The sequence below is a fragment of the Ascaphus truei genome, chromosome 6 (assembly GCF_040206685.1).
Source record: "Ascaphus truei isolate aAscTru1 chromosome 6, aAscTru1.hap1, whole genome shotgun sequence".
NCBI lineage: Eukaryota > Metazoa > Chordata > Amphibia > Anura > Ascaphidae > Ascaphus > Ascaphus truei.
Window position 1 is genome coordinate 32,730,034 of NC_134488.1, and position 23,877 is coordinate 32,753,910.

General features: G+C 55.2%; 1 protein-coding gene across 1 annotated transcript in view; it reads left to right on the plus strand.

Annotated features, from left to right (window-relative positions):
• AHDC1 (AT-hook DNA binding motif containing 1) overlaps positions 1-23,877 on the plus strand; it is an 88,154-nt gene that overhangs the window by 19,791 nt on the left and 44,486 nt on the right. Inside the window, exon 4 of the mRNA XM_075606533.1 lies at positions 4,329-9,669. Coding sequence (XP_075462648.1) covers positions 4,329-9,607 — 5,279 coding nt within the window. The 3' untranslated portion in view covers positions 9,608-9,669. The remainder of the gene's footprint in view (positions 1-4,328; positions 9,670-23,877) is intronic.

A 23,877-nucleotide genomic window follows, 5' to 3' on the forward strand; every position in this document is an offset into this window, starting at 1 on the left:
CCTCACCCTGGAAACACAGCCCCGACACCCTGGAAACACAGCCCCGCCACCGCCTGACCCTGCAAACGCTGCCCCGCCACCCCCTCCCCTGCAAACGCAGCCCGACACCCCCTCACCCTGCAAACGCAGCCCCGCCAGCCCCTCACCCTGCAAACGCAGCCCCGCCACCCCCTCACCCTGCAAACGCAGCCCCGCCACCCCCTCACCCTGCAAACGCAGCCCCGCCACCCCCTCACCCTGAAAACGCAGCCCCGCCACCCCCTCACCCTGCAAACGCAGCCCCGCCACCCCCCTCACCCTGCAAACGCAGCCCGCCACCCCCTCACCCTGCAAACGCAGCCCCGCCACCCCCTCACCCTGCAAACGCAGCCCCGCCACCCCCTCACCCTGCAAACGCAGCCCCGCCACCACCTCACCCTGCCCTGCAACGCAGCCCCCCCGCGCCCCGCCACCCCCTCACCCTGCAAACGCAGCCCCGCCACCTCCTCACCCTGCAAACGCAGCCCCGCCACCCCTTCACCCTGCAAACGCAGCCCGCACCCCCTCACCCTGCAAACGCAGCCCCGCCACCTCCTCACCCTGCAAACGCAGCCCCGCCACCCCTCACCCTGCAAACGCAGCCCCGCCACCCCCTCACCCTGCAAACGCAGCCCCGCCACCCCCTCACCCTGCAAACGCAGCCCCGCCACCCCCTCACCCTGCAAACGCAGCCCCGCCACCCCCTCACCCTGCAAACGCAGCCCCGCCACAACCTCACCCTGCCCTGCAAACGCAGCCCGCCACCCCCTCACCCTGCAAACGCAGCCCCGCACCTCCTCACCCTGCAAACGCAGCCCCGCCACCCCCTTCACCCTGCAAACGCTGCCCCGCCACCCCCCCCCTCACCCTGCAAACGCAGCCCGCCACCCTCTCACCCTGCAAACGCAGCCCCGCCACCCTCTCACCCTGCAAACGCAGCCCGCCACCCCCTCACCCTGCCCTGCAAACGCAGCCCCGCTACCCCCCTCACCCTGCAAACGCAGCCCCGCCACCCCCTCACCCTGCAAACGCAGCCCCGCCACCCTCTCACCCTGCAAACGCAGCCCCGCCACCCTCTCACCCTGCAAACGCAGCCCCGCCACCCTCTCACCCTGCAAACGCAGCCCCGCCACCTCCTCACCCTGCAAACGCAGCCCCGCCACCCTCTCACCCTGCAAACGCAGCCCCGCCACCCCCTCACCCTGCAAACGCAGCCCCGCCACCCTCTCACCCTGCAAACGCAGCCCCGCCACCCTCTCACCCTGCAAACGCAGCCCCGCCACCCCCTCACCCTGCAAACGCTGCCCCGCCACCCCATCACCCTGCAAACGCAGCCCCGCCACCCTCTCACCCTGCAAACGCAGCCCCGCCACCCCATCACCCTGCAAACGCAGCCCCGCCACCCCCTCACCCTGCCCTGCAAACGCAGCCCCGCTACCCCCTCACCCTGCAAACGCTGCCCCGCCACCCCCTCACCCTGCAAACGCAGCCCCGCCACCCTCTCACCCTGTAAACGCAGCCCCGCCACCCTCTCACCCTGCAAACGCAGCCCGCCACCCTCTCACCCTGCAAACGCAGCCCCGCCACCCCCTCACCCTGCAAACGCTGCCCCGCCACCCTCTCACCCTGCAAACGCAGCCCCGCCACCCCCTCACCCTGCAAACGCAGCCCCGCCACCCCCTCACCCTGCAAACGCAGCCCCGCCACCCTCTCACCCTGCAAACGCTGCCCCGCCACCCCCCCACCCTGCAAACGCAGCCCCGCCACCCCCCCACCCTGCAAACGCAGCCCCGCCACCCCCCCACCCTGCAAACGCAGCCCCGCCACCCTCTCACCCTGCAAACGCAGACCCGCCACCCTCTCACCCTGCAAACGCAGCCCCGCACCCTCTCACCCTGCAAACGCAGCCCCGCCACCCCCCCCACCCTGCAAACGCAGCCCCGCCACCCTCTCACCCTGCAAACGCAGCCCCGCCACCCTCTCACCCTGCAAACGCTGCCCCGTCACCCTCTCATCCTGCAAAACGCAGCCCCGCCACCCCCTCACCCTGCACCCTGTAAACACGGCCTCGCCATCTCGTTACCCACCTTATAACCCTGAACCCTAAAAACACAGCCCACATCTACCCTCGCACCCTGTAAACACGGCCCCGCCGCCCCCTAACACCGCACCCTGTAAACACGGCCCCGCCGCCCCCTAACACCGCACCCTGTAAACACGGCCCCGCCGCCCCCTAACACCGCACCCTGTAAACACGGCCCCGCCGCCCCCTAACACCGCACCCTGTAAACACGGCCCCGCCGCCCCCTAACACCGCACCCTGTAAACACGGCCCTTCAACCCTGTCACGTACGGCACACCTGTGAGCACGTGACCTGCATACAGGACAAGGGTTAATACACAGCTCTCAAGCTGCCCCACTTTTCACCTTCTGTAAGGTCCTTCAAATGAACAATATCTCCCCTCAATCGACAGATCCCCATATACCACCTGTCACGAACACAAGTGACCTGACTTAGATATGCAACCAGGGTTAATACACACATCTACTCTCTAGCCAACTCACCTTTCTCCTCTGCAAAGGTACTTTTAATGAGTTAATATTAACCCCTTACTCAATTGCAATCATATTTATAAGCTTCCACCACCTTTGAAATAATGCAAACAAAAGATGTAAAATTAATATTTGCCAGGGTCTCGGGTCCCTGTTTATTGTAGAAAAACTATGCACTTAAGATACCAATCTGTTGTAGCAAAATGTGCAGTCAGTTCAAGCAGAGCCCAAAGCATCACTTATTAAATGTTTTAATATAAAAAAACAGGGCAGTATCTTAAAATAACATAAAATAGAAATCCTTAAACGGTACACTATCAAATGTCACAGGTTTCCTCCCAGAGAGGTCACAGGCGCAGGAAGATGAGAAATCACGTGTTTGATCCAAAACACACCTCTGCTAGCTCACACTTATGTACAATATTTCCCTATTGAAAGAACATAAGCCGCCCCCCCCCCCCAGCTTGTTAGATTGACCGTTTTATGAACGAGTAAAAAAAAAAGTCTTTACGTTTGCCTTAATATATGAACGCACTAATAACTTCCCATCTCTAATTGTTTCACACACGTGAGCTACATCAATAGATTCAGTCGGTTATGACGGAAGGAACGAGATTAAGTATGACCATCTTAATCCTGAATTTGAGGGACAAATGGATACCTGCCCCTTATTACCTCTTATAAACAAAAATTGTGAGGCGCTTCCGATAAAGGTGTGATAAATATATAAATATATAGTGATAAATAAATATATAAATATAAATATAAACTGTGTTCAAAAATAGTGATAATACTAGTGAAGTTCGCTGCTCAACCCTCTTAGGAGAAGATCCAGTTCCTCCTCTCTTGATTGTTTGGAAGAAGCTTGTGGGGAGCGCAGAATTTCACCAAGTAAAAAGATTGAAATAAATAATAGTGTAATATGTCCAAAACACCTGTAGCAATGTATATGGGGATCGAGATTCAAAACTCACATTCTCCCAGTCAAAATACAGCATTAGAAGAACAATCTGAAGGCTCTGTGGTTTGCAGGGGGGTCTTGCTTAGGATACTCTCCCTGTTGCCAGTGGAACGAACCCTCAATGGAAACAGAGACAACTCTAGTGCAACATTGTATGTTCACTAATGGTATATTCAATAAAAACAGCGGTAATCCACACTTACATTAGCACCATGTGCATAGACACGTAAGTGTGGATTACCACTGTTTTTATTGAATATATAAGTAGTGAACATACAATGTTGCACTAGAGTTGTCTCTGTTTCCATTGAAGGTTCGTTCCACTGGCTCTAGGGAGAGTATCCTAAGCAAGACCCCCCTGCAAACCACAGAGCCTTCAGATTGTTCTTCTAAATGCTGTATTTTGACTGGGAGAATGTAAGTTTTGAATCTCGATCCCCATATACATTGCTACAGGTGTTTTGGACATATTACACTATTATTTATTTCATTCTTTTTACATGGTGAAATTCTGCGCTCCCCACAAGCTTCTTCCTTATAACATCTTACCCATGCAGTGTGTGGTCTCGTTACCTGCCATTCTGTGACACGATTACAGATCTGTAACTTAGTATGTACAGTAAATGACGTCACATGATGATCTAATTTTTAATAAAGTCCTCCACTGAAAGCATAACCTGTGTTACCTCTCTGGAATGCGCCAGAAATTATTCACAAATGTTGAGGCTGCCAGAATAGTATCTTGTTAGCAATTATGACCTTCTTTCTAACCCCCCCTCTCTCTCTCCTTTTCAGATCCCACTCTGACTAACCCGGACCCCCACCTCTGCTCCCTCCGCACACCACCGCAAGACGAAGACCCCCGGCTTCCCCCTTCCCGCCACGACAACTGGCCACGGGCCCCCAAATCCATATACCGCCTCGCGGCGGGGCCACCCAGATTAGGCGTGGACGGCATAATCGCTTTGCTGAGCAGCAAGTGCGGCAACGGACGGGTCAACCTACAGCCGGTGGTGCGGTTGATGGACATCATGAAGGACCTCAGCCAGCTGTCCAGTGACCTGCGCTCCAGCGGAGTACGTCTCGACTGCGATCACATGCCAAGCCCTCCGTCGGAGCCCGATGAGACACAGCCAGGCCTACAGTACAGCTTCTTCTCCTCCCAGAGCATAACGTGTGGCCTGCGCAGCCCTGAGGAGAAGCCCCACGAGACCGGTGAAAAGGAGCAAGGCTGCCCTGGCTCTCCCAACCCAGACTCAATGGGTTCAGCCAGCTCGGGAGTCCTAAGAGAGCTCGCTGCTCTGGCCTGGATGGAACCGCCGCCCACAGAAATCACAGAGGAAGAGGAGGAGACAGAGAGCAGAAGGGAAGAGGAGTCAGGGGAGGAGCAGGAAGAGAGTAAACAGGGAGAGGATGAGTCAGGGGAGGAGCAGGAGGAGAATAAACAGGAAGAGCAGGAGGAGCATAAGCAGGAGGAGAATAACCAGGAAGAGCAGGAGGAGAATAAACAGGAAGAGCAGGAGAATAAACAAGAGGAGGAGTCGTCAGGGGAGGAGGAGAATAAACAGGAGGAGTCAGGGGAGGAGGAGAATAAACAGGAGGAGTCAGGTGAGGAGGAGAATAAACAGGAAGAGGAGGAGTCGGGGGAAGAGGGTAAACTGGAAGAGGAGTCAGGGGGGGAGGAGGAGGAGAATAAACAGGAGGAGTCAGGCGAGGAGGAGAATAAACAGGAAGAGGAGGAGTCGGGGGAAGAGGGTAAACTGGAAGAGGAGTCAGGGGAGGAGCAGGAGAGTAAGCTGGAAGAGGAGTCTGGGGAGGAGCAGGAGAGTAAGTTGGAAGAGGACTCTGGGGAGGAGCAGGAGAGTAAGCTGGAAGAGGACTCTGGGGAGGAACAGGAGAGTAAGCTGGAAGAGGACTCTGGGGAGGAGCAGGAGAGTAAGCTGGAAGAGGACTCTGGGGAGGAGCAGGAGAGTAAGCTGGAAGAGGACTCGGGGGAGGAGCAGGAGAGTAAGCTGGAAGAGGACTCTGGGGAGGAGCAGGAGAGTAAGCTGGAAGAGGACTCGGGGGAGGAGCAGGAGAGTAAGCTGGAAGAGGACTCTGGGGAGGAGCAGGAGAGTAAGCTGGAAGAGGACTCTGGGGAGGAGCAGGAGAGTAAGCTTGAAGAGGACTCGGGGGAGGAACATGAGACTAAACAGGAAGAGGAGTCAGAGGGTGAGCAAGGGGAGAAACAGAAAGAGGGGATAGGGGAAGAACCAGAAAAGGAAACTGTAGTCATAGAGGAGATGAGGCCAGAGCAGGAAGAGGGAATGATAGGGGGGAGCGAGGACAAAAAGGAGTCAGAAGAGGAGGAAGAGAGGATGGAGATAGAGAGGAAGGAGGAAGAAAAACCAGAGGCGAAGGAGGCAGAACAGACGGAGGAAGAGATGCCTTGGATTCTCCCACTCTTCTCTCCCGCGTCAGAGACCCTGAAGCGGTTGCCCTACCCCCACCGTGGGGGCAACAAGTTTGGGCCCAGGGGCCGAAGGGGCGAGAGACCAGGCAGGGGGCGACGGAGGAGACCAGGAAGGCCGCGAGCATCGGAGAGCGCGCTGTCGCGGGCACTAGTGATGCCCCCCTATCACCGAACGCCAGAGGAGCCCAGAGCCTACCGGACCCACAAGCCAAACCTGCTTCTCCCACCCCCCACCCTATGCCAGCAGTCTCCTGCGGCAGAGGCTGAGGTGGAAGTGGGGCCTCCCAAGAAACCAAAACGCAGGGGCGTGCGGAAGATGATAGTTCGGATTGCCAAAATCCCAATGCCCATAGGGCGGAGAAACAAGACAAGCTACAAGGTGTCGTCTTTCAGCAGCACGCTGAGCGTGGAGGGGGGAGAGCTGATCGGGGGATCTGGCCCGGGCCCCACCTCTCTCCTGAAGATGAAGAACAACGGGCGCAATGTTGTTATGGTGTTCCCTCCTGGGGAGCTCCCCATCATCCTCAAAAGGAGGAGAGGGCGACCCCCCAAAAATCTGGTGTTGTCCCGGGACATTCCACCTCTGTTGCCGCAGGCGCCTCCCAAAGAGCCAGCTGTCCCTCCCCCTCCCACGCCTAAGTCACCCCCACCAATGCCCGACGGCGAGGTTGTGAAGAAGAGGAGGCGGAGGAAGCAAAAGCTGGCGTCGCCTCAGCCATCCTATGTGGCCGATGCCAATGACAGCAAATCGGAGTACAGTGATGTGCTGGCAAAGCTGGCCTTCCTAAACCGGCAAAGCCAAGGAGCCGGGCGCACCTCCCCTCCCCGCTGCTGGACCCCGACGCTGCCAGAGTCCGTGCACCAGGCGCCCGACACCCACAGCATCTCACAGTTCCTGCACAGAGTGCAGGGTTACCGCAGGCGAGGCGGGCGTGGGGGAGGGCCGGGCCGACGAGGTGGATGCAACAGCCACAACCCAGAACTGTCCCGCTGCTCCTTCAGCGAGTTCTTCGAGGGTATCGGGAAAAAGAAGACCAGGCCCAGCCCCGCCAACCCCCTGAAACCTCGCAAGAGGAGGCAGCCAAAAGCTGAGCCTGACCCCAGCGCCAAGCCTAAGCGCAAGAGGAGGTCGCGGAAGAATGGGGCCCTGCTGGGCGACGAGGGGGGATGCTACCCAGGCATGTCTGAGTGGGGAGGGGAGGGCAAAGGTGGGCCATGGTTCACTCAACTGTCCCATGGCCAGTCAGGCAGCCGACACTGCAGCTACCAGGGGACTGAGCACAGAGGCTTCGCTGCCATGCAGAGCAGCTCCCCAAGCCGACCGGGCTACTACACGGGAGGGGATGCGGGGCCATCATCAGAGGGTGGAGGGCAGGACCGGCATGGGCTCTTCACTGGATACTTCCGCTCCCTTTTGGACTCTGATGACTCGTCAGACTTGGTGGACTTTTCCATTGCCGCCCAACGGCAGGAAGCCCGCAAGTCAGCGTCCACCTTCTCTGGATCAGCCACCTCCCCCAACCCCAGAGCGCTCAAGACCTACTCTAGCTCCCGGGGGGCCAAGGCCAGCACCCAGGAAACTCCATACCAAAGCCCAGCACCAGCCAGGCAGCCTTTCCCCCCTAGCCGGGGTACTGCGGGCTATGTGGCGCTGAACCAACCTGAGTGCCGCGGGTCGGACACCTTCCAGAAGCTGTTGTCCCGCTCGCCCACCTCCCACCACACCGGAAGCTTCGGCCAGTTCGGTGGGTTCACGGGAACCAGTAGTCAGAGCCTGCCTTGCCCAGGGATCTTTGCTCCCAACAAACAGTACCCGGGACTTCCTGACTGCGTAGTTAACAAAGACTGCAGCTTCTCGTTCAGTGGTGGCGGCAGCAGCCTCCCCTCATCACCAGGCAGTGCACACAGCAGCACTGGCTTCAGCCAACAGCAACAGCCGCTGGTGGCTGGGTCAGGGGTCAACCTGGCCAAAAACCCCTTTTTCAGCACGTCCGAACTGCCACCTTTCCCCCCTTTAAGGAGTGAGAGCCGCTCAGGTACCTCCTCACCTGCCGGTTACATGCTGCCCAAGGTATCCGGGCCCCTCTTCCCTGGGGAGAACAGCCGCCCCTTCCCAGGGGCAAATGCATCGGGGCAGTGGGGTTTCCGGCAGGGCTATGGTCAGACGGACTGGGGCCCCGATGGCTTCGGCCAGCTGTACGGCCCAGGTTTTGATTGCCACATGGCGGAGCCCAACGTCATCCTGGACATTAGCAATTACACACCGCAGAAGGTCAAGCAGAACACAGACAACATGTCAGAGTCATCCTCTGACAGCACGCAATACACGCAGCCCAGTGCCAGTTATCGTAGGGCCAACAGTGAGGCCTCATCCAGTGAGGGCCAGTCCAGCCTTTCCAGCCTGGAGAAGCTTATGATGGACTGGAACGAGACATCATCTGGCCCTGGGTACAGCTGGAACCAGAGTGTCCTATTTCACCAGACGACCAAGCCCGGCCGGGGGCGCAGGAAGAAGGCCGACATGTTTGACCCTTCCCACCACCACCTGGGCTTCTCCTCCTCCTCCCCGTCCTCGTCCTCTTCATCTGCTACGGCCGCCCCTCCGCCAGCCGGCTTCCCCAGCAAGAGAGGTGGAGGTCCCAGAGGCCCAAGGGGTGGACGTGGTGGGGGCTGTGCCGCCGGCAAGAAGGAGCGGGGGACAGGCAAGGCCAAGTTCGCTCCCAAATCCGCAGCTCCCCCCCCGCCCTCTGTTGGCTCCCTATTCCAGGAGACGTCAGACCTCGGACTGGACTGTTACAGTGGGGACAGCAGCATGTCGCCTCTGCCCTCCCACTCTCGGGCGTACGGTGTGGGCGAGCGAGAGCCTCCTTGTGACTTTACAGGCCCCTACTCTATGAACCCGTCCACCCCTTCTGATGGCACCTTTGGCTTCCAGAGTGACTCCCCAGGGCTGGGCCCCCCATCAGAGATGGAGCCCGGCAAACATTTTTCCCACCTCCCCACAGCCAGCAGTGCTGCCCCCCACCCTCCCCCGCTGCAAGGCCTGGGATACGAACACCCCCTTCAGGACTTTTCCCCCAACTGCTCCCCCACCTTGGAGCTGCGGCCGGGAGAGGGGAGAAAGCTAGGGCCTCCGCCCCCCTCATCCTGTGATCCCCTAAAACACGGCCTGCCCCCCCATCTACCCTCCTGCCGGGAGCAGCTGCCTCCCCACCCCCTGCCGCACCACCGCTACGAGCCCCCCAGCTGCAAAAATGCTGGCTACTGGTACCCGCCCCGCAGTCCCCCTTACGATGGGAAGGGGGGATTGCTTTCGGACTTCATGGGTAGGCGGGGGGAGGGGGTGTCCTGCCTGAGCCCCCACATCCCCAGCCCCAAGAGGGACAAAGAGACGCTGGACATGGTGAGGGGACACCACAGAGCCACCTACCCCTGCCCCTTGCTCAACGATGTCACCCTGTCACCTGTGCAGAGAGACTCTATGGTGCAGCTACAGGAGACCTACCGCTACCCCGCCTTCCCACCCCAGGGCCCGCCCCTTCTTTCTCCGCCCAACCTTAAGGGCGGGTTCCTGGGCCCCGAGCATATCCCAGAGGACAACTTCACGGTCACCTCCCTCTAGGGGGGGGGGTGGGGGGGTGACATGTCTGGAGCCATCAGGAGCAGTGGAGGCCAGGGGACAAGGTGAGAAGGGACACGAAAGGAGAGATGTACGTGGGGGTCACAAATTGGGGGTGAAATATGAATTGTACAGCACTTTCTAAACTAGAGGTCACGCCTTCAGCATGACATGAAAACGCAAAGGACTCTCCCCGGCTCACGTCTTTTTATCTCCCCTGACGCTATTCTTTTCTCCTCACACCCCCTCCCCCCACCCCCCCCACGGCCGCTCTCCTTTTCCTCACCCCCCCCCGTCGCTCTCCTTTTCCTCCTCCCCCCGCCGCTCTCCTTTTCCTCACCCCCCCGCCGCTCTCCTTTTCCTCCTCCCCCCGCCCCTCTCCTTTTCCTCCTCCCCTCTCCTTTTCCTCCTCCCCCCGCCCCTCTCCTTTTCCTCCTCCCCCCGCCCCTCTCCTTTTCCTCCTCCCCCCCACCGCTTTCCTTTTCCTCCCTCCCTCCCCCGCCGCTCTCCTTTTCCTCCTCCCCCCCGCCGCTCTCCTTTTCCTCCCTCCCCCCGCCGCTCTCCTATTCCTCCCTCCCCCGCCGCTCTCCTTTTCCTCCCTCCCTCCCCCCGCCGCTCTCCGTTTCTTCCCTCCCCCGCCGCTCTCCTTTTCCTCCTCCCCCGCCGCTCTCCTTTTCCTCCCTCCCCCCGCCGCTTTCCTTTTCCTCCCTCCCCCTGCCCCTCTCCTTTTCCTCCTCCCCCCCGCCGCTTTCCTTTTCCTCCCTCCCTCCCCCGCCGCTCTCCTTTTCCTCCTCCCCCCCGCCGCTCTCCTTTTCCTCCCTCCCTCCCCCCGCCGCTCTCCTATTCCTCCCTCCCCCGCCGCTCTCCTTTTCCTCCCTCCCTCCCCCCGCCGCTCTCCGTTTCATCCCTCCCCCGCCGCTCTCCTTTTCCTCCTCCCCCGCCGCTCTCCTTTTCCTCCCTCCCCCCGCCGCTCTCCTTTTCCTCCCTCCCCCCGCCGCTCTCCTTTTCCTCCCTCCCCCGCCGCTCTCCTTTTCCTCCCTCCCCCGCCGCTCTCCTTTTCCTCCCTCCCCCCGCCGCTCTCCTTTTCCTCCCTCCCCCCGCCGCTCTCCTTTTCCTCCCTCCCCCCGCCGCTCTCCTTTTCCTCCCTCCCCCGCCGCTCTCCTTTTCCTCCCTCCCCCCCGCCCCTCTCCTTTTCCTCCCTCCCCCCCGCCCCTCTCCTTTTCCTCCTCCCCCCGCCGCTCTCCTTTTCCTCCCCCCCCGCCGCTCTCCTTTTCCTCCCTCCCCCGCCGCTCTCCTTTTCCTCCTCCCCCCGCAGCTCTCTTTTTCCTCCCTCCCTCCCCCGCCGCTCTCCTTTTCCTCCCTCCCTCCCCCGCCGCTCTCTTTTTCCTCCCTTCCTCCCCCCGCCCCTCTCCTTTTCCTCCCTCCCTCCGCCGCTCTCCTTTTCCTCCCTCCCCCCGTCGATCTCCTTTTCCTCCCTCCCCGTCGCTCTCCTTTTCCTCCCTCCCCCCGTCGCTCTCCTTTTCCCCCCTCCCCCCGCCGCTCTCCTTTTCCTCCCTCCCCCCGCCGCTCTCCTTTTCCTCCCTCCCCCCGCCGCTCTCCTTTTCCTCCCTCCCCCCGCCGCTCTCCTTTTCCTCCCTCCCTCCCCCCGCCGCTCTCCTTTTCCTCCCTCCCTCCCCCCACCGCTCTCCTTTTCCTCCCTCCCCCCGCCGCTCTCCTTTTCCTCCCTCCCTCCCCCCACCGCTCTCCTTTTCCTCCCTCCCTCTTCGCTCTCCTTTTCCTCCCTCCCTCCCCCTGTCGATCTCCTTTCCCTCCCTCCCCCCGTCGATCTCCTTTTCCTCCCTCCCTCCCCCCGTCGATCTCCTTTTCCTCACCCCCCCCGCCGCTCTCCTTTTGGGTTGGGGTTTGCACACTGGGTGAGGTGAGATTTGGGTTTGCACACTGGGTGAGTTGAGATTTGGGTTCGGGTTTGTACACTGGGTGAGGTGAGATTTGGGTTGGGGTTTGCACACTGGGTGAGGTGAGATTTGGGTTGGGGTTTGCACACTGGGTGAGGTGAGATTTGGGTTGGGGTTTGCACACTGGGTGAGTTGAGATTTGGGTTGGGGTTTGCACACTGGGTGAGGTGAGATTTGGGTTGGGGTTTGCACACTGGGTGAGGTGAGATTTGGGTTGGGGTTTGTACACTGGGTGAGTTGAGATTTGGGTTGGGGTTTGCACACTGGGTGAGTTGAGATTTGGGTTGGGGTTTGCACACTGGGTGAGGTGAGATTCGGGTTGGGGTTTGCACACTGGGTGAGTTGAGATTTGGGTTGGGGTTTGCACACTGGGTGAGGTGAGATTCGGGTTTATGGTTTGCACACTGGGTGAGTAGAGATTTGGGTTGGGGTTTGCACACTGTGTGAGGTGAGATTTGGGTTGGGGTTTGCACACTGGGTGAGGTGAGATTTGGGTTGGGGTTTGCACACTGGGTGAGGTGAGATTTGGGTTGGGGTTTGCACACTGGGTGAGGTGAGATTTGGGTTGGGGTTTGCACACTGGGTGAGTTGAGATTTGGGTTGGGGTTTGCACACTGGGTGAGTTGACATTTGGGTTGGGGTTTGCACACTGGGTGAGGTGAGATTTGGGTTCGGGTTTGTACACTGGGTGAGTTGAGATTTGGGTTGGGGTTTGCACACTGGGTGAGGTGAGATTTGGGTTGGGGTTTGCACACTGAGTGAGGTGAGATTTGGGTTGGGGTTTGCACACTGGGTGAGGTGAGATTTGGGTTGGGGTTTGCACACTGGGTGAGTTGAGATTCGGGTTGGGGTTTGCACACTGGGTGAGATGAGATTTGGGTTTGCACACTGGGTGAGGTGAGATTTGGGTTGGGGTTTGCACACTTAGTGAGGTGAGATTTGGGTTGGGGTTTGCACACTGGGTGAGGTGAGATTTGGGTTGGGGTTTGCACAATGGGTGAGATGAGATTTGGGTTTGCACACTGGGTGAGGTGAGATTTGGGTTGGGGTTTGCACACTTAGTGAGGTGAGATTTGGGTTGGGGTTTGCACACTGCGTGAGGTGAGATTTGGGTTGGGGTTTGCACACTGGGTGAGAAGAGATTCGGGTTGGGGTTTGCACACTGGGTGAGGTGAGATTTGGGTTTATGGTTTGCACACTGGGTGAGAAGAGATTCGGGTTGGGGTTTGCACACTGGGTGAGTTGAGATTTGGTTGGGGTTTGCACACTGGGTGAGTTGAGATTTGGTTGGGGTTTGCACACTGGGTGAGTTGAGATTTGGTTGGGGTTTGCACACTGGGTGAGTTGAGATTTGGTTGGGGTTTGCACACTGGGTGAGTTGAGATTTGGGTTGGGGTTTGCACATTGGGTGAGGTGAGATTTGGGTTGGGGTTTGCACACTGGGTGAGTTGAGATTTGGGTTGGGGTTTGCACACTGGGTGAGGTGAGATTTGGGTTGGGGTTTGCACACTGGGTGAGGTGAGATTTGGGTTGGGGTTTGCACACTGGGTGAGGTGAGATTTGGGTTGGGGTTTGCACACTGGGTGAGTTGAGATTTGGGTTGGGGTTTGCACACTGGGTGAGTTGGGATTTGGGTTGGGGTTTGCACACTGGGTGAGGTGAGATTTGGGTTGGGGTTTGCACACTGGGTGAGGTGAGATTTGGGTTGGGGTTTGCACACTGGGTGAGGTGAGATTTGGGTTGGGGTTTGCACACTGGGTGAGGTGAGATTTGGGTTGGGGTTTGCACACTGGGTGAGAAGAGATTTGGGTTGGGGTTTGCACACTGGGTGAGTTGAGATTTGGGTTGGGGTTTGCACAATGGGTGAGATGAGATTTGGGTTTGCACACTGGGTGAGGTGAGATTTGGGTTGGGGTTTGCACAATGGGTGAGATGAGATTTGGGTTTGCACACTGGGTGAGGTGAGATTTGGGTTGGGGTTTGCACACTTAGTGAGGTGAGATTTGGGTTGGGGTTTGCACAATGGGTGAGATGAGATTTGGGTTTGCACACTGGGTGAGGTGAGATTTGGGTTGGGGTTTGCACACTTAGTGAGGTGAGATTTGGGTTGGGGTTTGCACACTGGGTGAGGTGAGATTTGGGTTGGGGTTTGCACAATGGGTGAGATGAGATTTGGGTTTGCACACTTGGTGAGGTGAGATTTGGGTTGGGGTTTGCACACTTAGTGAGGTGAGATTTGGGTTGGGGTTTGCACACTGCGTGAGGTGAGATTTGGGTTGGGGTTTGCACACTGGGTGAGAAGAGATTCGGGTTGGGGTTTGCACACTGGGTGAGTTGAGATTTGGGTTGGGGTTTGCACACTGGGTGAGAAGAGATTCGGGTTGGGGTTTGCACACTGGGTGAGTTGAGATTTGGGTTGGGGTTTGCACACTGGGTGAGTTGAGATTTGGGTTCGGGTTTGTACACTGGGTGAGTTGAGATTTGGGTTGGGGTTTGCACACTGGGTGAGTTGGGATTTGGGTTGGGGTTTGCACACTGGGTGAGGTGAGATTTGGGTTGGGGTTTGCACACTGGGTGAGGTGAGATTTGGGTTGGGGTTTGCACACTGGGTGAGGTGAGATTTGGGTTGGGGTTTGCACACTGGGTGAGAAGAGATTTGGGTTGGGGTTTGCACACTGGGTGAGGTGAGATTTGGGTTGGGGTTTGCACACTGGGTGAGGTGAGATTTGGGTTGGGGTTTGCACACTGGGTGAGTTGAGATTTGGGTTGGGGTTTGCACACTGGGTGAGGTGAGATTTGGGTTGGGGTTTGCACAATGGGTGAGTTGAGATTTGGGTTTGCACACTGGGTGAGGTGAGATTTGGGTTGGGGTTTGCACACTGAGTGAGATGAGATTTGGGTTTGCACACTGGGTGAGTTGAGATTTGGGTTGGGGTTTGCACACTTAGTGAGGTGAGATTTGGGTTGGGGTTTGCACACTGCGTGAGGTGAGATTTGGGTTGGGGTTTGCACACTGGGTGAGAAGAGATTCGGGTTGGGGTTTGCACACTGGGTGAGTTGAGATTTGGGTTGGGGTTTGCACACTGGGTGAGTTGAGATTTGGTTGAGGTTTGCACACTGGGTGAGTTGAGATTTGGGTTCGGGTTTGTACACTGGGTGAGTTGAGATTTGGGTTGGGGTTTGCACACTGGGTGAGTTGGGATTTGGGTTGGGGTTTGCACACTGGGTGAGGTGAGATTTGGGTTGGGGTTTGCACACTGGGTGAGGTGAGATTTGTGTTGGGGTTTGCACACTGGGTGAGGTGAGATTTGGGTTGGGGTTTGCACACTGGGTGAGAAGAGATTTGGGTTGGGGTTTGCACACTGGGTGAGGTGAGATTTGGGTTGGGGTTTGCACACTGGGTGAGGTGAGATTTGGGTTTATGGTTTGCACACTGGGTGAGTTGAGATTCGGGTTGGGGTTTGCACACTGGGTGAAGTGAGATTTGGGTTGGGGTTTGCACACTGGGTGAGTTGAGATTTGGGTCAGGGTTTGCACACTGGGTGAGGTGAGATTTGGGTTGGGGTTTGCACACTGGGTGAGTTGAGATTTGGGTTTATGGTTTGCACACTGGGTTAGTTGAGATTTGGGTTGGGGTTTGCACACTGGGTGAAGTGATATTTGGGTTGGGGTTTGTACACTCGGTGAGTTGAGATCCGGTTGGGGTTTGCACACTGGGTGAGGTGAGATTTGGGTTGGGGTTTGCACACTGGGTGAGTTGAGATTTGGGTTGGGGTTTGCACACTGGGTGAGGTGAGATTTGGGTTGGGGTTTGCACACTGGGTTAGTTGAGATTTGGGTTGGGGTTTGCACACTGAGTTGAGATTTGGGTTGGGGTTTGTACATTGGGTGAGGTGACATTTGGGTTGGGGTTTGCACACTGGGTGAGGTGAGATTTGGGTTGGGGTTTGCACACTGGGTGAGTTGAGATTTGGGTTGGGGTTTGCACACTGGGTGAGGTGAGACTTGGGTTGGGGTTTGCACACTGAGTGAGTTGAGATTTGGGTTGGGGTTTGCACACTGGGTGAGGAGAGATTTGGGTTGGGGTTTGCACACTGGGTGAGGAGAGATTTGGGTTGGGGTTTGCACACTGGGTGAGGTGATATTTGGCTTGGGGTTTGTACACTGGGTGAGTTGAGATTCGGGTTGGGGTTTGCACACTGGGTGAGGTGAGATTTGGGTTGGGGTTTGCACACTGGGTTAGTTGACATTTGGGTTGGGGTTTGCACACTGAGTTGACATTTGGGTTGGGGTTTGCACACTGGGTGAGTTGAGATTTGGGTTTATGGTGTGCACACTGGGTGAGTTGAGATTTGGGTTGGGGTTTGCACACTGGGTGAGGTGAGATTTGGGTTGGGGTTTGCACACTGGGTTAGTTGAGATTTGGGTTGGGGTTTGCACACTGAGTTGAGATTTGGGTTGGGGTTTGTACATTGGGTGAGGTGAGATTTGGGTTGGGGTTTGCACACTGGGTGAGGTGAGATTTGGGTTGGCGTTTGCACACTGGGTGAGTTGAGATTTGGGTTGGGGTTTGCACACTGGGTGAGGTGATATTTGGGTTGGGGTTTGTACACTGGGTGAGTTGAGATTCGGGTTGGGGTTTGCACACTGGGTGAGGTGAGATTTGGGTTGGGGTTTGCACACTGGGTGAGTTGAGATTTGGGTTGGGGTTTGCACACTGGGTGAGGTGAGATTTGGGTTGGGGTTTGCACACTGGGTGAGTAGAGACTTGGGTTTATGGTTTGCACACTGGGAGAGTTGAGATTTGCACACTGGGTGAGGTGAGATTTGGGTTGGGGTTTGTACACTGGGAGAGTTGAGATTTGGGTTGGGGTTTGCACACTGGGTGAGTAGAGATTTTGGTTGGGGTTTGCATACTGGGTGAGTTGAGATTTGGGTTTATGGTTTGCACACTGGGTGAGTTGAGATTTGGGTTGGGGTTTGCACACTGGGTGAGTTTAGATTTGGGTTGGGGTTTGCACACTGGGTGAGTAGAGATTTGGGTTGGGGTTTGCACACTGGGTGAGTTGAGATTTGGGTTTATGGTTTGCACACTGGGTAAATTGAGATTTGGGTTGGGGTTTGCACACTGGGTGAGTTGAGATTTGGGTTGGGGTTTGCACACTGGGTGAGTTGAGATTTGGGTTGGGGTTTGCACACTGAGTGAGTTGAGATTTGGGTTGGGGTTTGCACACTAAGTGAGTTGAGATTTGGGTTGGGGTTTGCACACTAAGTGAGTTGAGATTTGGGTTGGGGTTTGCGCACTAAGTGAGTTGAGATTTGGGTTTATGGTTTGCACACTGGGTGAGTTGAGATTCGGGTTGGGGTTTGCACACTGGGTGAAGTGAGATTTGGGTTGGGGTTTGCACACTGGGTGAGTTGAGATTTGGGTCAGGGTTTGCACACTGGGTGAGGTGAGATTTGGGTTGGGGTTTGCACACTGGGTGAGTTGAGATTTGGGTTTATGGTTTGCACACTGGGTTAGTTGAGATTTGGGTTGGGGTTTGCACACTGGGTGAAGTGATATTTGGGTTGGGGTTTGTACACTCGGTGAGTTGAGATCCGGTTGGGGTTTGCACACTGGGTGAGGTGAGATTTGGGTTGGGGTTTGCACACTGGGTGAGTTGAGATTTGGGTTGGGGTTTGCACACTGGGTGAGGTGAGATTTGGGTTGGGGTTTGCACACTGGGTTAGTTGAGATTTGGGTTGGGGTTTGCACACTGAGTTGAGATTTGGGTTGGGGTTTGTACATTGGGTGAGGTGACATTTGGGTTGGGGTTTGCACACTGGGTGAGGTGAGATTTGGGTTGGGGTTTGCACACTGGGTGAGTTGAGATTTGGGTTGGGGTTTGCACACTGGGTGAGGTGAGACTTGGGTTGGGGTTTGCACACTGAGTGAGTTGAGATTTGGGTTGGGGTTTGCACACTGGGTGAGGAGAGATTTGGGTTGGGGTTTGCACACTGGGTGAGGAGAGATTTGGGTTGGGGTTTGCACACTGGGTGAGGTGATATTTGGCTTGGGGTTTGTACACTGGGTGAGTTGAGATTCGGGTTGGGGTTTGCACACTGGGTGAGGTGAGATTTGGGTTGGGGTTTGCACACTGGGTTAGTTGACATTTGGGTTGGGGTTTGCACACTGAGTTGACATTTGGGTTGGGGTTTGCACACTGGGTGAGTTGAGATTTGGGTTTATGGTGTGCACACTGGGTGAGTTGAGATTTGGGTTGGGGTTTGCACACTGGGTGAGGTGAGATTTGGGTTGGGGTTTGCACACTGGGTTAGTTGAGATTTGGGTTGGGGTTTGCACACTGAGTTGAGATTTGGGTTGGGGTTTGTACATTGGGTGAGGTGAGATTTGGGTTGGGGTTTGCACACTGGGTGAGGTGAGATTTGGGTTGGCGTTTGCACACTGGGTGAGTTGAGATTTGGGTTGGGGTTTGCACACTGGGTGAGGTGATATTTGGGTTGGGGTTTGTACACTGGGTGAGTTGAGATTCGGGTTGGGGTTTGCACACTGGGTGAGGTGAGATTTGGGTTGGGGTTTGCACACTGGGTGAGTTGAGATTTGGGTTGGGGTTTGCACACTGGGTGAGGTGAGATTTGGGTTGGGGTTTGCACACTGGGTGAGTAGAGACTTGGGTTTATGGTTTGCACACTGGGAGAGTTGAGATTTGCACACTGGGTGAGGTGAGATTTGGGTTGGGGTTTGTACACTGGGAGAGTTGAGATTTGGGTTGGGGTTTGCACACTGGGTGAGTAGAGATTTTGGTTGGGGTTTGCATACTGGGTGAGTTGAGATTTGGGTTTATGGTTTGCACACTGGGTGAGTTGAGATTTGGTTTGGGGTTTGCACACTGGGTGAGTTTAGATTTGGGTTGGGGTTTGCACACTGGGTGAGTAGAGATTTGGGTTGGGGTTTGCACACTGGGTGAGTTGAGATTTGGGTTTATGGTTTGCACACTGGGTAAATTGAGATTTGGGTTGGGGTTTGCACACTGGGTGAGTTGAGATTTGGGTTGGGGTTTGCACACTGGGTGAGTTGAGATTTGGGTTGGGGTTTGCACACTGAGTGAGTTGAGATTTGGGTTGGGGTTTGCACACTAAGTGAGTTGAGATTTGGGTTGGGGTTTGCACACTAAGTGAGTTGAGATTTGGGTTGGGGTTTGCGCACTAAGTGAGTTGAGATTTGGGTTTATGGTTTGCACACTGGGTGAGGTGAGAGTTGGGTTGGGGTTTGCACACTGTGTGAGGTGAGATTTGGGTTGGGGTTTGCATACTAAGTGAGTTGAGATTTGGGTTGGGTTTGCACACTGGGTGAGGTGAGATTTGGTTTGGGGTTTGCACACTTAGTGAGGTGAGATTTGGGTTTGGGTTTGCACACTGGGTGAGTTGAGATTTGGGTTGGGGTTTGCACACTAAGTGAGTTGAGATTTGGGTTGGGGTTTGCACACTGGGTGAGGTGAGATTTGGGTTGGGGTTTGCACACTAAGTGAGTTGAGATTTGGGTTGGGGTTTGCACACTAAGTGAGTTGAGATTTGGGTTGGGGTTTGCACACTGGGTGAGGTGAGATTTGGGTTGGGGTTTGCACACTAAGTGAGTTGAGATTTGGGTTGGGGTTTGCACACTGGGTGAGGTGAGATTTGGGTTTATGGTGTGCACACTGGGTGAGTTGAGATTTGGGTTGGGGTTTGCACACTGGGTGAGGTGAGATTTGGGTTGGGGTTTGCACACTGGGTGAGGTGAGATTTGGGTTGGGGTTTGCACACTGGGTGAGGTGAGATTTGGGTTGGGGTTTGCACACTGAGTGAGTAGAGATTTGGGTTTATGGTTTGCACAATGGGTAAATTGAGATTTGCACACTGGGTGAGGTGAGATTTGGGTTGGGGTTTGCACACTGGGTGAGTTGAGATTTGGGTTGGGGTTTGCACACTGGGTGAGTTTAGATTTGGGTTTGCACACTGGGTGAGTAGAGATTTGGGTTGGGGTTTGCACACTGGGTGAGTTTAGATTTGGGTTTGCACACTGGGTGAGTAGAGATTTGGGTTGGGGTTTGTACATTGGGTGAGGTGAGATTTGGGTTGGGGTTTGCACACTGGGTGAGTTGAGATTTGGGTTGGGGTTTGCACACTGGGTGAGGTGAGATTTGGGTTGGGGTTTGCACACTGGGTGAGTTGAGATTTGGGTTGGGGTTTGCACACTGAGTTGAGATTTGGGTTGGGGTTTGTACATTGGGTGAGGTGAGATTTGGGTTGGGGTTTGCACACTGGGTGAGGTGAGATTTGGGTTGGGGTTTGCACACTGGGTGAAGTGATATTTGGGTTGGGGTTTGTACACTCGGTGAGTTGAGATCCGGTTGGGGTTTGCACACTGGGTGAGGTGAGATTTGGGTTGGGGTTTGCACACTGGGTGAGTTGAGATTTGGGTTGGGGTTTGCACACTGAGTTGAGATTTGGGTTGGGGTTTGTACATTGGGTGAGGTGAGATTTGGGTTGGGGTTTGCACACTGGGTGAGGTGAGATTTGGGTTGGGGTTTGCACACTGGGTGAGTTGAGATTTGGGTTGGGGTTTGCACACTGGGTGAGGTGAGATTTGGGTTGGGGTTTGCACACTGAGTGAGTTGAGATTTGGGTTGGGGTTTGTACACTGGGTGAGGTGAGATTTTGGTTGGCGTTTGCACACTGGGTGAGTTGAGATTTTGGTTGGGGTTTGCACACTGGGTGAGGTGAGATTTGGGTTGGGGTTTGTACACTGGGTGAGTTGAGATTTGGGTTTATGGTTTGCACACTGGGTGAGTTGAGATTCGGGTTGGGGTTTGCACACTGGGTGAGGTGAGATTTGGGTTGGGGTTTGCACACTAAGTGAGTTGAGATTTGGGTTTATGGTTTGCACACTGGGTGAGGTGAGAGTTGGGTTGGGGTTTGCACACTGTGTGAGGTGAGATTTGGGTTGGGGTTTGCATACTAAGTGAGTTGAGATTTGGGTTGGGTTTGCACACTGGGTGAGGTGAGATTTTGGTTGGCGTTTGCACACTGGGTGAGTTGAGATTTGGGTTGGGGTTTGCACACTGGGTGAGGTGACATTTGGTTGGGGTTTGCACACTGGGTTAGTTGAGATTCGGGTTGGGGTTTGCACACTGGGTGAGTTGAGATTTGGGTTGGGGTTTGCACACTGGGTGAGTTGAGATTTGGGTTTATGGTGTGCACACTGGGTGAGTTGAGAGTTTGGTTGGGGTTTGCACACTGGGTGAGTTGAGATTTGGGTTTATGATGTGCACACTGGGTGAGTTGAGATTTGGGTTGGGGTTTGCACACTGGGTGAGTTGAGATTCGGGTTGGGGTTTGCACACTGGGTGAGGTGAGATTTGGGTTGGGGTTTGCACACTGGGTGAGTTGAGATTTGGGTTGGGGTTTGCACACTGGGTGAGGTGAGATTTGGGTTGGGGTTTGCACACTGGGTGAGGTGAGATTTGGGTTGGGGTTTGCACACTGGGTGAGGTGAGATTTGGGTTGGGGTTTGTACATTGGGTGAGTTGAGATTTGGGTTGGGATTTGCACACTGGGTGAGTAGAGACTTGGGTTTATGGTTTGCACAATGGGTAAGTTGAGATTTGCACACTGGGTGAGGTGAGATTTGGGTTGGGGTTTGTACACTGGGAGAGTTGAGATTTGGGTTGGGGTTTGCACACTGGGTGAGTTGAGATTTGGGTTGGGGTTTGCACACTGGGTGAGTTTAGATTTGGGTTTGCACACTGGGTGAGTAGAGATTTGGGTTGGGGTTTGCACACTGGGTGAGTTGAGATTTGGGTTTGCACACTGGGTGAGTAGAGATTTGGGTTGGGGTTTGTACATTGGGTGAGGTGAGATTTGGGTTGGGGTTTGCATACTGGGTGAGTTGAGATTTGGGTTTATGGTTTGCACACTGGGTGAGTTGAGATTTGGGTTGGGGTTTGCACACTGGGTGAGTTGAGATTTGGGTTTATGGTGTGCACACTGGGTGAGTTGAGAGTTTGGTTGGGGTTTGCACACTGGTTGAGTTGAGATTTGGGTTTATGGTGTGCACACTGGGTGAGTTGAGATTTGGGTTGGGGTTTGCACACTGGGTGAGGTGAGATTTGGGTTGGGGTTTGTACACTGGGTGAGTTGAGATTCGGGTTGGGGTTTGCACACTGGGTGAGGTGAGATTTGGGTTGGGGTTTGCACACTGGGTGAGTTGAGATTTGGGTTGGGGTTTGCACACTGGGTGAGGTGAGATTTGGGTTGGGGTTTGCACACTAGGTGAGGTGAGATTTGGGTTGGGGTTTGCACACTGGGTGAGTAGAGATTTGGGTTGGGGTTTGTACATTGGGTGAGTTGAGATTTGGGTTGGGATTTGCACACTGGGTGAGTAGAGACTTGGGTTTATGGTTTGCACAATGGGTAAGTTGAGATTTGCACACTGGGTGAGGTGAGATTTGGGTTGGGGTTTGTACACTGGGAGAGTTGAGATTTGGGTTGGGGTTTGCACACTGGGTGAGTAGAGATTTGGGTTGGGGTTTGCATACTGGGTGAGTTGAGATTTGGGTTTATGGTTTGCACACTGGGTGAGTTGAGATTTGGGTTGGGGTTTGCACACTCGGTGAGTTTAGATTTGGGTTGGGGTTTGCACACTGGGTGAGTAGAGATTTGGGTTGGGGTTTGTACATTGGGTGAGTTGAGATTTGGGTTGGGATTTGCACACTGGGTGAGTTGAGATTTGGGTTTATGGTTTGCACAATGGATAAATTGAGATTTGCACACTGGGTGAGTTGAGATTCGGGTTGGGGTTTGCACACTGGGTGAGGTGAGATTTGGGTTGGGGTTTGCACACTGGGTGAGGTGAGATTTGGGTTGGGGTTTGCACACTGGGTGAGGTGAGATTTTGGTTGGCGTTTGCACACTGGGTGAGTTGAGATTTTGGTTGGGGTTTGCACACTGGGTGAGGTGAGATTTGGGTTGGGGTTTGCACACTGGGTGAGTAGAGATTTGGGTTGGGGTTTGCACACTGGGTGAGTTGAGATTTGGGTTTATGGTTTGCACACTGGGTGAGTTGAGATTTGGGTTGGGGTTTGCACACTGGGTGAGTTTAGATTTGGGTTGGGGTTTGCACACTGGGTGAGTAGAGATTTGGGTTGGGGTTTGTACAGTGGGTGAGTTGAGATTTGGGTTGGGATTTGCACACTGGGTGAGTTGAGATTTGGGTTTATGGTTTGCACACTGGGTAAATTGAGATTTGGGTTGGGGTTTGCACACTGGGTGAGTTGAGATTTGGGTTGGGGTTTGCACACTGGGTGAGTTGAGATTTGGGTTGGGGTTTGCACACTGAGTGAGTTGAGATTTGGGTTGGGGTTTGCACACTAAGTGAGTTGAGATTTGGGTTGGGGTTTGCACACTAAGTGAGTTGAGATTTGGGTTGGGGTTTGCGCACTAAGTGAGTTGAGATTTGGGTTTATGGTTTGCACACTGGGTGAGGTGAGAGTTGGGTTGGGGTTTGCACACTGGGTGAGGTGAGATTTGGGTTGGGGTTTGCATACTAAGTGAGTTGAAATTTGGGTTGGGTTTGCACACTGGGTGAGGTGAGATTTGGTTTGGGGTTTGCACACTTAGTGAGGTGAGATTTGGGTTGGGGTTTGCACACTGGGTGAGTTGAGATTTGGGTTGGGGTTTGCACACTAAGTGAGTTGAGATTTGGGTTGGGGTTTGCACACTAAGTGAGTTGAGATTTGGGTTGGGGTTTGCACACTGGGTGAGGTGAGATTTGGGTTGGGGTTTGCACACTAAGTGAGTTGAGATTTGGGTTGGGGTTTGCACACTGGGCGAGGTGATGTTGGGGTTGGTACACTGGGTGAGTTGAGATTCGGGTTGGGGTTTGCACACTGGGTGAGGTGAGATTTGGGTTGGGGTTTGCACAGTGGGTGAGTTGAGATTTGGGTTGGGGTTTGCATACTGGGTGAGTTGAGATTTGGGTTGGGGTTTGCACACTGGGTGAGGTGAGATTTGGGTTGGGGTTTGCACACTGAGTGAGTAGAGATTTGGGTTTATGGTTTGCACAATGGGTAAGTTGAGATTTGCACACTGGGTGAGGTGAGATTTGGGTTGGGGTTTGTACACTGGGAGAGTTGAGATTTGGGTTGGGGTTTGCACACTGGGTGAGTTGAGATTTGGGTTGGGGTTTGCACACTGGGTGAGTTTAGATTTGGGTTTGCACACTGGGTGAGTAGAGATTTGGGTTGGGGTTTGCACACTGGGTGAGTTTAGATTTGG